Genomic DNA, 14580 nt, shown 5'->3' with positions numbered 1-14580 from the left:
CCTCACCCAGTGGCCATGGGCGACAGCAGTGGGCAGCCTGGCATCCACACCTACAAATCCCTCGCTGAGGAGGGCCCCTTCGGCTCTCTGGAGCCGCCCAAAAGACCCACAGGGAGCCTGGTCATGCACAGCATGGCCATGTTCGGCCGGGAGTTTTGCTACGCGGTGGAGGCGGCCTACGTGACGCCAGTCCTGCTCAGCGTGGGCCTGCCCAGGAGTCTCTACAGCATGGTGTGGCTCCTGAGCCCTGTCCTGGGATTCCTGCTGCAGCCCGTGGTGGGACTGGCCAGCGACCACTGCCGGGCCCGTTGGGGACGGCGGAGACCCTACATCCTCACGCTGGGCATCGTGATGCTCCTGGGCATGGCTATGTACCTTAACGGGGACGCTATCGTATCAGGTCAGTGGGCAGCACAAGGTGGGCAGGCTGGGAGAAGGGTCCTGTTATACAGCTCGCTGAAAGGAGAATGCAGATTTCTTTACGCCACAGTCAGAAATCAGGTAAAACTGATTCTCTCTCCTAAGTTACACTGAGTTTTCACCTTTGAGTGACCCAAATTCTGTGGTTAGGCAACTTTACTTTTAGAAACATCAGGATACATTATTTTTCAATTGTGAGAATTTGAAAATAGGATTATATTTTTACCTATTTTATTAAATTACATATTTTTACATGTTTATCAATTATGGGGTTTTTTTTGTGCCCATTATATCTTATTTAGTACTTTCTCAAATTAACCAGCTGCCAAATGGCTCCATAAATTTTTACAATAAATGTAACTTTGTGTCCAGATGAGAGTTAATTATGTTCACAGCTTTCTGTGGAGTCTTTTAATAGGTACCGGGCATCAGCCTGGTAGCTCAAGGGGACATTTTTGCACTGCAAATTGTGGACATAAACCTGACGGTGAGCACTTTTTCTAGTCATTAATCAGCCACCACCAATTAGTCAGTAATTGGTGGTAGTACATATTGCATTGAGAAAAGAATCGTTAAACTTAAAAATAGCACACATATTTTGAGCATTAACTCTCAGGCTAGCAGAAGGGATGATAATGAGACAGGATAATCAGTTATCATTTGTGTGTATTTAAAAGAGGGCATAAATCTATAAATGTAGGGTGTTTCTGGAAGAAATTACAAAAAACCTGAAAAGAATTGTTGCCAATAGGGAAGGAGTACTAAAGGGCTGGGATGAGAGGGGGAGGGTAGACTTATTTTTCACTTATTTTTTTACTGTATTTTTAAAAACAGGTACATACAGGGAGATCAGCTCGGTGCTTTGTGACCACCTAGAGGGGTGGGATAGGGAGGGTAGGAGGGAGACACAAGAGGGAGGGGATATGGGGTTATACATATGCATATAGCTGGTTTACTTTGTTATACAGCAGAAACTAACACAACACTGTAAAGCAGTTATACTCCAATAAAGATGTTAAAAATAACAGGTGCATATATTACATACTAGGTTTACAAAATAAACTGAAAGCAAGGAAAATAGTTGTGAGTGAGTCAGTGAACTGTGGCATAGCCATAGGATGAATATTATTTAGCTGTTAACACTGTGAAGTTGCTCTTCATCACCTGAAATGCTCATGTACAACACGATCCCGTCCCCAACTCCCGGGCCATGGACCGGTACCGGTCCATGGCCTGTCGAGAACCGGGCCGCACAGCAGGAGGTGAGCAGGGGGGCCAGTGAGTGAAGTTTCATCTGCCGCTCCCCGTGGCTCCCGTGACCCCCCGAACCATCCCTCCCCATCGCTGGCATTACCGCCTGAACTGTCTCCACCCCCCACTCCCAGTCGTGGAAAAATTGTCATCCATGGAACCGGCCCCTGGGGCCAGCCTGCAGCATTAGCCTCAGTGGGGGGCTGTTAGAGGCCCCACCTCCCACCTACTGATGACTCACAGGAGATTCACAGAAGGTGGAGCCCAGCAATCTGTTTGAACAAGTCGTCCAGGTGGTGGTTAAGCACGCTGAAGTTTGAGAAGCACTGCATAAGGGCACAGGTGCACACCTCTCTACAGTAGTGTGTAAAGGGATGTCTGAAAGATGACCAGATCTAGGGGCTGGGATCTAGAAGCATCTCCCCAGCTTTTCTATATGGTTGGAATGGTTTACAATCAGCGTGTATAATTTTTTAAACAGCTTTATTTAAAGAGATGATTCACATACCATAAAAGTCACTATCTAAAAGTGTACAACTCAGTGCTTTTTCATATGTTCTCAAGGTTGCATAACCACCATCACTATCTAATTACACAACACTTTCGTCCCCCTGACCAGAAAGAAACCTGGTAACCGTTAGCAGTCACTCCCCACTTCCTTCTCCCTGACAGTCCTAGGCAACTGCTCAGTCTACTTTCTGTCTCTAGAGAGCTGCCTTTTCTGGACATTGACTGCACCATTTTTAAAACTTGAGAAAATAATGGAGCTATTTCTTATTTGGAAAAGCAAAACAAAATGAAAGTAAAGGGAAATAATTTGATGACAGGAAGTCTGGGTGGAAATAGAAACGCGGATCATTCTAAACCAGGATTTAGGAGACCAATGTTTGTTTCTCTTTTAGCTTTGATTGCTGACCCAAGGAAGAAGCTGATTTGGGCCATCAGCGTCACCATGATAGGTGTGGTTCTCTTTGATTTTGCTGCTGACTTCATTGATGGGCCTATCAAAGCCTACTTATTTGATGTCTGCACCCATCGAGATAAGGAAAGGGGCCTCCACTACCATGCCCTCTTCACAGGTAGGGAAATATTCCGGAAAGTCTATCCTTCAGCTCCCCAGATAGGGAGGCCCTTCCACTGAAGCCATCCAGTGTCTCAGCACTCAGACTTTTTCAATGAATGGATCCGTTGATGGACTGCTCCCATCACGCGGGCTCTGTCTTCCAGTGCGTTTCTCTTGTGACCAGGCTGTGGAGTTTTTGCAAAGGAAGTTTATACAAGAGCTTTCTGAAGAGCCATTTGTGGAGACCTTTACAACTAAAATGAAAAGAGGCCTTGTAGACTTGACTTTATTTTTTGTTTTGTTTTATTTTTGAATCAGTAATTTGTAGCATCAGCATTACTTAGGAGCTTGTTAAAAATGCAACTTCTTGGGCCCCTCCTCTAGTTATTTTGATTCAGTAGGTTTGAGGTGAGGCCTAGAAATTTGCATTTTTGCTGACTACCCCAGATGATTCTGTGGCAAGTATCCCAAGAATCACATTTAAAAACAAAAATAGAAACAAACCAAGCAAATAAAAAGCCCCAAGTCTTAGAGGTTTCTTAGTTGTATAAAGAGTTGGCATTTCCTCAGCCTCCTGGTTTGGAAAAGGCCATGCCAGGAGGATATGGGGGGGCTCTCTCCATTTCTTGGGGCCATTGCCGGTTTCCTTTTGTTGCTGTTGGGTCCTTGATTTAGAGCAATGCTACTGATGTTCAGCATGAATTTATAGAGCTCCAGTTAGGACTTTTCTAGGACTGGGGTGTCATGCACAAGATGACAGCATGATCCTGGCCTGGGAGCATTTCTGTGTCTACTCGTGGGGACTCTATTTGATTGTCTTCATCGCCCAGCCAATATATTTTATGTTTTGACATATTCTGTCTCCTCCCATGGACAGGTAGGTCCCATGAGAAGCAAAATCTTGAGTTTTGTCCAGTTTGTGTCTCTGCAGCCCAGAATGGCACCTGCACGGAAGCCGTTGGCTCAGTAATTTGTTGTTAGAGCAAATATTTGGTTGGTGAGCCCTGGAAGGATGGGGCTGCCCAGCAGAGGGTATTTCCTCCGTGCTCCAGGGCAGACAGAGAGCAAGAGTCCAGCCCGTCTGTGGGGCCCCCGAGCCCCCTGTCTACAGCTAGAAGGTCCCAGAATAGAGATTCAAACTGCATCTTCCTGACTGAAATCCCACAGTTCCTGCTGCTTTATCATAATCTGCAAATTAATTACAGCAACATCATGGGAGACTTGTTGGCTTTTGAACCTGACACATTGACAGTCTTATTGCTCTAAGTACTTTGGGCAATATGGCCACTTCTTCCCGGCTTACATCAGTGTTAGTCTCGGCCAAACAATCTCTGCTTTGCTGCCTCTGTGTTAGCAGACTGAGCCCTGTATTTTGGGAACTTTTCCGAGGTTAACGCATGGTAGTATTTCTATTGAGTTCGATAAAAAGTCTTGAAGTTTTCTACTGATATTAGCGTGTAGTGGTCTCAAGCAAACGTGACCTGGGTTTAGGCTTTCACTGTATCTTTTGTACTTATCCTTTAACTGATTTTCCAGTCTCTAATTTCTTCCTATTCCAACTGAAACAACACATAGCTTCCACTTCATATTCCTAAAAGACAGCTGTGACCAGGGCACTTTCCTGTTCAATGACCTGCAGTGGCTCCTGTTGGCAAATTATGAATTAATCGACAGTCAATCGAAGAAAGAAATAGAGAATTTTAGTCAAGCCAAACCTGAAGATTATAAACCAGGAGACAGTCTCTCAGAGAGCTCGAAAACTGTTCCTCCCATTAGAGGTCAAAACACAGTTAGATTTGAGACAAAGGATTATACATCAGATGACATATTGACAGTTTACATAGTCCAGATCTGCACATACAAGGTGAGTAGTGGGTCATCGTGACCACTTACAGGATTAAGAAAGGAATGTTATTTCCTAAGGGGTTACCTTGCTTGTGCCAGGAGAAAATTGCTCCTTATCGAGCAAGTATTCCTGTGTCTTATACAGTGGTCTGGTTAATGTATAATACAGATGCACGCTGCACACTAAAGGGGAGGATGGAGGCCCAAACGGGCAGAGAGAACATTTTATGTTTAAATTTTTCTCGTCTTGCCATAAAATATGAATTTTATTTCATCACTCCCCATTTGTCTACTGAATCAAGATCAAATTCCTGGACAGGGTTCAAACTCCCCACAATCTGTTCCCACCCTACCCTTCAAGCTTTGTTTCCCATTACTTCCGCCACATCCTCTGTGCTCTGAGCAGTTTCCCAGCGTGTTCCCAGGGACAGAATCCAGGACTGTTTTACTCACTGTATCCCTGTACCGCCACCACTGCTTGGCATATTGTAGGTACTCAAAGTGAGTATTAATGGAACAAACCAAGGAGACTGCCCTTTCCTTTCCAGCTTCTGGGGCTTTACTCACACTGAAATTCCCTTCCCCCTCTTCTCCCTTTGGAAATCAAAGCTGCTTAGAAACTTTCTTCTACCCACTTCCTAGAGAGAAGGCCCCTCCATTCTCTTCCAAATTGCAGGCAAACTTAATTTCTAATTTGGTCAGAGGCTCCGCCCACAGCATAATCAAAGCACAAAAGTTCATCAGGTATCAGTGAAATGGATAATTCCAGCAGGAAGAGACAGTGGAGGTTACAGTTCACCATACACATATCCTGAATTTTACTTCCCTTGTGGCCTATGTGGTCTGCTTGGGCTGCCATAACTGAATACCACAGACTGGGGGGCTTAAAGTACAGAAATTATGTTCTCGCAGTTCTAGAGGCTGGAAGGCCAAGATCAAGGTGCCAGGAGGGTTGGTTTCTGGTGAGATCTCTCTTCTTGGCTCGCTCCCGGCCATCTGCTCGCTGTGATCTCACACGGCCTTTCCTCCTTCCTCCGTGCATGCACTCCTGGTACCTCTTCTTCCTCTTATCAGGACCCCAGTCCTATGGATTAAGGCCCCACTCTTATGACCTCATTTTACCTTAATTATCTTCTTAAAGGCCCTGTCTCCAAATATGGTCACTTTGGGGGTTAGGGCTTCAACATATGTCTTTTAATGAAGAAAACAAAAGCTTTCCTAGAACCCCACAGACTTCTGCTTGTTTCTCATGGGGCAGAATTAGGTCACATGAGCACCGAGGGGCCTGGGAGGTTGGAAAAAAGAGAGGGTATTTTGGGGGGTGGGGAGCATATCCCTGAATCAAATTGGGGTTCTGTTAGCCAGGAGGAAGGGGTAATTATTAATACTGAATAGGCCCAAACTGGTAGCTACCACAGAGAATACAAACACAATTGAGTATTAGCCTCATTAATTAAAGACCAAGACTATTGTAAGACAGTGACAGCCAGAGCTTCCAAATCCCAATCTCTTAGTGAATAATGAAGAGGTAATTGCATTTTAAAGTTATATTCACAGTTTTACCTGATCACATTTGTTACATTCACATTCTCTCCTGAGTTATAACTCACTATGGATTTATCCATCTCTTCTACAAGATTTGTAAACTACAAGATTTGTTAAAACATGAAGATTCACCTGCAAACTCCCATGGCTTCCAACTCATTGCTTGCCATTAGCAGACACTCAGAAGTGTTAGCTATTTAAAAAGAGACTCTAGGTTTTATAACCCTGCTTGTATTTCGGGCAGTTTTACAAATCGCAGCGATCAGATGAATATGCTCATTTAGTTACCTTGCTTTGTCTCTTGACCAACATGAACTCTGGACCTCAGTCAACTGTCTCTGGCTATAGGGGGACCCCTGAGGGTGTGCGGATGGCTCAAAGCAAGTTCTTTCCTCTACTAGAAAAAAACAACTTAAAATACCTTCCTCCTATAAAACAGAAAGTCTCACCTTATTTAAAATTTAGATTCTAAAGTCCCTTCTTAAGTGATAATCACAGAGAGTCCACATTATTTGTAAACGCCTCTCAGATCATTTATAAAATACAGTATACCTTGTTTTATGTATGTAGATCTGCATAGTGATGGATACAGATAAATATATCTGCAGATTCATCTCCTCTTTAGTGTTTACTTCTGGACATGCACTCGATTAACAGAATAGCAGATAGGACAACCCATATTATTTAAAATGTTCTTTTTATCTTTCTTGCTCTTTCTCTCCCTTTTTTTTTTTTTTTTTAAGATGACAGAACCTTTTAGAAGTTGAATTAATTTTTTTTTTTTTTGAGGCAGGGCTGGACCATACAAGGAGCTGGTTTATTTATTTATTTATTTTTGCTGTGTTGGGTCTTCGTTTCTGTGCGAGGGCTTTCTCTAGTTGTGGCAAGCGGGGGCCACTCTTCATCGCAGTGCACGGCCCTCTCACTGTCGCGGCCTCTCTTGTTGCGAAGCACAGGCTCCAGACGCGCAGGCTCAGTAGTTGTGGCTCACGGGCCTGGTTGCTCCGCGGCATGTGGGATCCTCCTGGACCGGGGCTCGAACCCGTGTCCCCTGTATTGGCAGGCGGACTCTCAACCACTGCGCCACCAGGGAAGCCCTCTCTCCCTCTTTTTAAAGTGTGAGTAGTTGAATTCTGTTGAGTTAAACGTGGATGTGTGACCCCACTGTGGTGTCCTTGCTCTGAATGGTAGACCACATTAAAAAATGGAGAGAAAAATAATGAGCAGTGCATTATCCCTTTGCTTAGTCTTTGCATACATTGCCAGACCTCCCGAATTTACATGAACTTGGCAAAGAGATGTCTATAACATTCTGCTTGAAACAAGCATTTTATAATAAATTCATGTTCAGTTTTTGGGCCCATTTTGATTTTCATCATCAGCAAGATATCATTGACCTGACGAATCCAATCATTCGAAATTGAAATTCTTTTTTATTTATTTCAGAGCTGTAGTCCAGGCCCAACAATTCCAAATGCTTTGTGAGTAAGTGTCAAAGGGTTCACTGCCAAAATATTTTCCAGCATATTTCTGTTTTTTTTTTTTTTAAGAAAAGACCCTACTGGCTTCCAGAAGGACATTTTAGTCCTCCAGCTTCTCTGTCTCTTATGTTTAAGGGTAACTCTATCTGCCCTCCATCCCTGGCGAATGTGGTAGATATGCTGTGTTTAGTGGATCCACCCTCATGCCTTCACCCCATGCCTTCACCTTTGGGTGCTTCTGAGGCTGTGGAACCCACACTCACCAGAAGGAGATTCCTCCCTTGTGTCAGAATGCCTCTAACCAAGCCTGTGTTGCTAGATTAACCCAAGGCCTTGCTCTCCTTAGCAGTGGGCTCCATCCCACCAGAGGAGGCTGGGACCAGACATGCTGGCGAAGGCCGTCCCAGGTCACATCCTGGCTCCTCCTCTGCTGAGTCGCCGTAGTATTTCTGAACTTTTGTTTCTTCACAGTGGTGTGAATCTCTACACAATGCTAGTTATTAATATCCTGGCAAGTAGTCCCGGGTCCAGAGCAAGGAACCATTTAAAAGGATTCAACACCAAATGTTTATGTGTATTAGATTTCCTCCATTCCCGCCGGACCTGTGAAAGTTTTATTTGTATATAATGACTCAGTGAGAAACTTGCCCCATGTACATCTTTGGAAGAAGAATAGGTAACTTCTTAGGCTCAGCCTCTTTTGATTTTTCTGTTTCTTTAATACTTCAAAGTGTGCATGAAAATGCTAGTGAAACAAATGCTCAGATTAGAAATAATTAAGAACTAACAAAACGAGTCCTAAAAATAAATTTCAGATATGGGCCCCTTTGACCAAACCTATACAGGTGGCAAGAAGCCACGTTTCATGTTAGAGTCAGTTTTAACTTCTCCTTTAGGCCTCATTGCTGCATGAGTGGATTTCTTTCATCAGCTGGGTTCCCTTTGAAGTTTCTGCCCCTGGTGAACTTTCATATCGCCTCACTCAGGCAGCTTGGAAAGGATGTGGGCAGAGCAGAAGCCAGGATACAGGAACTTCAGCTTTGAGGGTGACGTGAATAACTTAGGGCAAAACGGTTAATGTCTCCAAACTGCCATTTCTTTTCCCATTTCAGCACCTACCTCTCAAAGAATCTCAAAGGCAGGTTAGAGACGGGAGCCCCTGAGGGCATTTTTCGCTGACTGCGTTGTCTGCCAGAAATCTTTCCCCAGATACCAGTTGGCCACCTTGGTTTGCTTTCACTCTTTGTTACAATCTGGTGGCATAGCCCCTCCTCAGTGATGTGTTCCTGATTACCTGATAATATATTATTTGTTCATTTGTTTGTTGTTTATTGTCTGCCTCTATAGCCAACATATAAGCTCTGTGAAGACAGGAATATTATCTTTCCTGTTTGTTGCTGTATCACCAGTGCTTAGAATAGTTCTGGGAATAGGCTGAAGAAATATTGATGAGACCAATACTCTATTTTAACATCCTCATTTTACCTATGAGGAAGCTGTGTTGCCAAGAGGTAAGTGACTAACCCAAGGTCACAGAGCTGAGTAGCGGTAGACTAGACCAGGGGCAGAAGCCAACCAGCCAGCCAGCCAGCCAACCAGAGACCTGGGTCATGCTTTTGTTTGGATTCACCTCAAAGCTGAGCCCCAGGGAAGGTCTGTATGCACATAGCTTATTGGGGAAAGGATTCCAGAGATTGAAAGTGAGAGAACTGCGGGGGAGTGGAACAGGCCAATACAGGAAGCATTACAGAGTTGGCCTTTGTTCTCAGTGGCTGCCTCTATCTCACCAGGACCCTCCAGGGAGCCTTATGAAGTGCATCTCAGAACTCTCCAGCTGGGAGGATCAAGTTGGGGAGGTGAATGCATTGGCTCCGGTCTCCACCGGCCAAGGGTGCTCCCGTGGGTTTTAACCTCCCTTGTGTGGGTGCTGCCCCACCTGAGTGTGGGTTCCCTCAGGCAAGGTACCTGAGCAAAGAGGGCCAAGGCTAGCTTAGAACTGGTCACTGCAGCGGCTGCTGGAGAAAGGGCTGGGATGGGGGTACCGAGAGGACCTGCCGTGTCCACAAGGGCTGCCTGATTCAGCTCATGACTTAGTCCTGAGCTTTTCCACTCTAGCGTAGGTGCCCCATGCTGTTTGGTCACCATTAGTAGGAGTTAAAGCATTTTGCAAAGTGCTCAACAATTTACCTTACAGTAAAACGAGCTGCTGCAACTCAGAACTGAAATATTAGTTCTGCAGACTTAAAGAAAACTCATGGAAGCCACAGATGGCTCCAGAATCGGGCCCATCAGTGACTTGACTATTTCTAATCTTTAAGCAAGAACAGGAGTCAGATTTGACATGTCACGTCAGAAAATGAGAAGTTTCAAGAACCTTCTCTGAATTAGGGTAGCAGTAGTCATTCATAGACTCAAATCAAGAAACTTGCCTTTAGGAAATGTTGAGATAAGGTGAACGCTTTTATGGGAACCATTATTGCATTAGACATGTCAGCAGCTTTCACAGGAGCACAAAATGCGGTCTCAGTGCTCTTACCCTCTGCGGCAAACACTCCCCCAGTTCTCTGCATGCGTGTGTTTGATTAAGAAGTATATGATTCTGGCATTGCTTTGCTGCAAATTTTTTAGCCTACAGCATAACCGATGCTCGGTAATGGAAAATGTTGGGTGAATCTTCATGTCTGAAATGGGTGTGAATCCCAAACCCCAAACTTAATTTAATTGCATCTGTGTTAAGCCCCATTGGCACAGGATGGAAAAAACTTAGTGTCAGTCCCTTTGGAATATTCTCCCACCCCTTTCCCCAAGGGTTGCATCTAAATTCTGAGAGCTTAGAGTAGAAAGGTTTCAGGGCAGGGAGGATCTGGGTTTTAGCATCATGTGTTCACACTGGCATTTACTGGGCTGTCCCTGGTCCCCCGGTGTCTCAGTGGTCAGGCTCAACTGGTCACAGTTGCATTTGCTCTCATCCTTGTCTGCAGGGCCCCTTCAGAACCCGGGGATTCTCAGCTCCCTCCACCCCCAATGCCATTCTGCTCTTCCCACGCCTGCCCGTATGAGGGGAGCTCTGTGACCTGCAAACTCTCCGTGCTCTGATTTCCTTGTCTCTAAAATAGAGATAAAAATACAGTTGATCCTCCTTATTCATGGATTCTGTATTTGTGAAGTCATCTGCTCACTAAAATTTATTTTTGCCGTCACAAACTTGTAGCTTGTTTGAGATCACTGAAGGCATCTGCAGAGTGGAGGAGAAAAATTTTGAGTCATCCAATGTGCCTGTTCCCGGCTGTGGTTGATCAAGGTGACACTCTGACTTCTTGTTTTGATTCTCACACTGTAAACAGATGTCCCTTTACTGGAATATTTAGTGCCAATTTTTTTCTTTGCATTTTTTTGGTGATTTCACTATTTACAGTGGCCCTAAATGTGGTGCTGAAAGCACTGTCTCGGATTCATAAGTGCAAGAACGTCGTGATGTGTCTTATGGAGAAAATATGTTTAATAAGTTTTGTTCAGGTGTAGGTTATAGTGCTGTTAGCCATGGGTTCCATGTTAATGAAACAACTGTATATTAAATAAGATATCTTTAAGCAGAAACACACGTAAAACAAGGTTGATCAGTTGATGAAAACGAGACTAGAGGCTCACATGGAACTTAACACGGTATTTCCCCTCAGAGCAGTAGTTTACTATTCACGAATTCAGGGCTTGTGGAGACTTTCTAGAACGTAACTACCACTAATAATAGGAGTCAGTGGTAGTACCTTCCTCAGAGGGTGGTTCTGAGGACTGTATGAGTCGTAAATGCCAAGCACCTAGAGCAGAGCCTGACACACAAGCCCATCTGTCTCCATCCACCGCATAGCCATTTCTTTCTTGAGGTCTTAATATCCCCCTGGGGTCTTCCCAGGAAATAAAGTATTGGTCCCTTCTGCTCTTGGATCCCCCAAGCTACCTGGAAGGAAGGAGGTTCTGAGGAGGTTCCCCACCTCCCATCCTCCCACCCCAACTAAGCCCAAGGAGGAAGGAGCACAGCCTCCACTGCCTTAGGGATTCGCCAGTATAGGCACACCCATCATGAATGCCCTGCCTACCCTGGGAAGCCTTGTGGGTTTTTTTTTAATTTTTAAAAATTATTTTATTTATTTTTTGATGGGGAAGGAATAGTGACTTTATTCAGAAGCCAGAAGATGGTTCCTAGAGAACCATCTTAATTCGGGGTAGAATTTGGGCTTCTTTTGTGCGAAGGGAAGAGGGGAAGCGGGAAGATTTGGGATTAGAGGGTGAAGGCAGATTGCAGACTTCTGGGAGCCACCTGGCCTTCAAGGAAGCATAGCATTTCTTTGTTCTGCTTGCTCAGCAGGCCGGATCACAAGGCTGCTACAAATCTCACAGCTCTTGCATTGTGCGTTTGTCTTTCAGTTGACAGTTTAGTCCAGCAACAATGCATTCAAGGATGGACGTGGAGCATTCCAGGTCAGACAGGCAGCTTGTCCTGACCCTGTGTCATCCACCACTGCTTCCCAAGGCCTGTCCCCAGGCTCACACCTGGAGCTGCAGGGGCATCCCCTTGGGACCAGGTGATGGGGAAGGAAGAATTCCCAGCCCGGTTCTCCATCGGTCAGCTCAGTGTGAGGGAGATGGGGCCTGCACTCCAGCCCACTCAGGGGTGGCCCGAACACCAGGGTGAGGGGCAGAGCGGCAAGCAACTTACTTTCATTGGACCCTTGTCCCCAGAGGAGAAGCGTGTACCTGGGTGTGGTTGCCAGTACTCCCAGACCTCAGTTGCACCCCTCAGGAACTCGGAGTGCTGACCCTGCACAGGAGTCCACGTCATATGTCATCCCCAGTGATGGGAACACAAGCTTGGGTCTGCCAGTCACGTCCCACACCTTACCACCCCACTGGAACAAGCAGAGGGTGGGCACCCCTCCTGGCTCCAGTTAGCCCTCAGGTCAAAGGCCTTTATGAGGTGCTGTGTGGCTGTAGGTAGAATACATGGGTCCAGGACCACAGGGCAGAACTGGGCAGCTCTGCCTCTTGTCGTTTCCTGGACCACTGGTGACTTCATCCTCTCCAGCCCTGGTGCTCTGGGCTCTGTGGGTTCAGAAGTTCTGTTTCCCGAAGCTTCCTTCAGGTGACACAAAAAGGTGCCGTTGGGCTTCCCTGGTGGCGCAGTGGTTGAGAGTCCGCCTGCCGATGCAGGGGACGCGGGTTCGTGCCCCAGTCCGGGAAGATCCCACATGCCGCGGAGCGGCTGGGCCCGTGAGCCATGGCCACTGAGCCTGCGCGTCTGGAGCCTGTGCTCCACAACGGGAGAGGCCACAACAGTGAGAGGCCCGCGTACCGCAAAACAAACAAACAAAAAAAGGTGCCGTTGACCTAAGATCTCTGGATGCCCCTTTGTTTCTCATGCCTGGGTCACAGACAGGGCCACTTGACTCTGGTCCGCAGGAGGAGAGAGGGCTGCTCCACATGGGGGAGCAAGGTCCCCTCTTGCCCAATTTTGATGGTAAATGGCCATGTGCAGCGCTCTTGCCCCCAGACGGTCACGGTGACCAAGGCCTAGGTTTCTCGGAGAAGGGGCCACATCACACAGCAATCCACCGGGCCTAGCAGAGCTGGTAGCTGAGGCTGAGCAGAACGTAGGATGAATTCCAGCGTGAGAAGCTTCCTGGGGTCCTGGAGGGGCTGCTCGCAGAACCTCCTCCAAGAGGCCCACGTGAGCAGCTCAGCGGTTAGGCTGCGGTGGCCGCCGTGACGCACATTCAGACCCACCATCATGAAGGAAGGACTCACTCACTCCTGAGCCTGTGCTGCCTTGGCTTCCTAGCGGAAGCCTTGTTCTTAAGTCACATTTTCTACTGAATCTACCATCTATGCCTTTGGAGCCTAAGGGCCTTTGAAACTCAGAAGCAAGGAGGTACATTCTTGTTTCTCAGCTTTCTACGTTCATGTCCTTCCCCCAAGCAATGAGGCATCCTGGCTCCGCTTGAATGTGGAGGAAGGGCCCAGGGAAATACCGGGGTAGTTGTGGGTGGACAGAAACCATTGTCAGTACTTTAAATATATTATCTCACATCTCTTAAGAGACGAGTTGCCTTGTACATCTAAAGGAGTGTCAGGTCTGCTTGTGTCTTCCCTCTTTTTGATTGATTTTCCTTGTACACTCAGCCTCCAGGAGGGCAGGTCATGTCTGTGTTGTTCATTGCTGTATCTCCAGTGCCCAGCACAGTTCTTGGTGAGAGTAGTCCTCCATCAATTTCTGTTGATAAACAAATGGGGTCAAGGTCTCTCTTTCTCTCTCTCACACACACACTCATACACACCTAGTAACTGGTACTTATGTTAGCTCTCTGGGATTTAGTGTGTATGTGTTTGGTGTAGGTAGGAACCTAGGCTGACACTTTCATTGCTATTTTCTGAGCACGTAGAGAAGAATCAGAACGACTCTCTCATGAGCCTCCCGGGAACGTGGAGGTCTTTCGTCTGTCACCTTGCTGGGGTATGGAAGCTGGCAGCACACCGCTAGCTCTCTCACCTTGAGCTCTTTCTCCATCAGCGTGGAGGTCGTTCAGTCACACACCTGAAGCAGGGAAGCAGTTACAGGCATGTGGTATGTGTCGCGTTTGACTCAGACAGACTCTCTTCAGATTCCTTGGCGCTGAAACTCTCCCAGTTTCCTATTTTACCTATTATAGTTGTGAACAAAAGAAAAAATAATACATATTTCTATACGCTTGGACTTCTTCCAGGAGGAACCGTTGTTCAACCTGTATCATTCATTAGTTATGAAATACAATATCTGTCTGCCGAGCCATTCACTCTCCTGGGGTTGGCTCTGGTGTGAGTTTGACATCACGGCCTGGCTCTGTGAAGGAGGAGCCTTCTTTATAAAGAAGGCTGGACCACTTGTGGGCCCTTCCTCGTAAAGGCTGGTTATCTGATGTGGCAGCAGGTGCCCTTTGGAAGCTC

At 46.3% G+C, this 14580-nt stretch overlaps 1 protein-coding gene across 3 annotated transcripts in view; it reads left to right on the top strand.

Moving 5' to 3' along the window:
• The window catches only part of SLC45A2 (solute carrier family 45 member 2), a gene marked incomplete at its 5' end in the record, with an annotated part of 32503 nt that continues 17923 nt past the window's right edge, over window positions 1-14580 (top strand). For 2 of the 3 annotated variants that reach the window (XM_082651472.1, XM_082651471.1), the window contains 2 exons: window positions 16-400; window positions 2574-2750. In XM_082651472.1, coding sequence (XP_082507598.1) covers window positions 16-400; window positions 2574-2750 — 562 coding nt within the window. Of the gene's footprint in view, window positions 401-2573; window positions 2751-14580 lie in introns of all 3 variants that reach the window. The other variant, XM_082651470.1, reaches the window with a different exon arrangement.

The sequence above is a fragment of the Grampus griseus genome, assembly GCF_964374135.1.
Source record: "Grampus griseus genome assembly, chromosome: 3".
Lineage (NCBI taxonomy): Eukaryota > Metazoa > Chordata > Mammalia > Artiodactyla > Delphinidae > Grampus > Grampus griseus.
The sequence above is the reverse complement of the archived record's forward strand: the minus strand, read 5'-3'. Positions and strand labels throughout refer to the sequence as shown.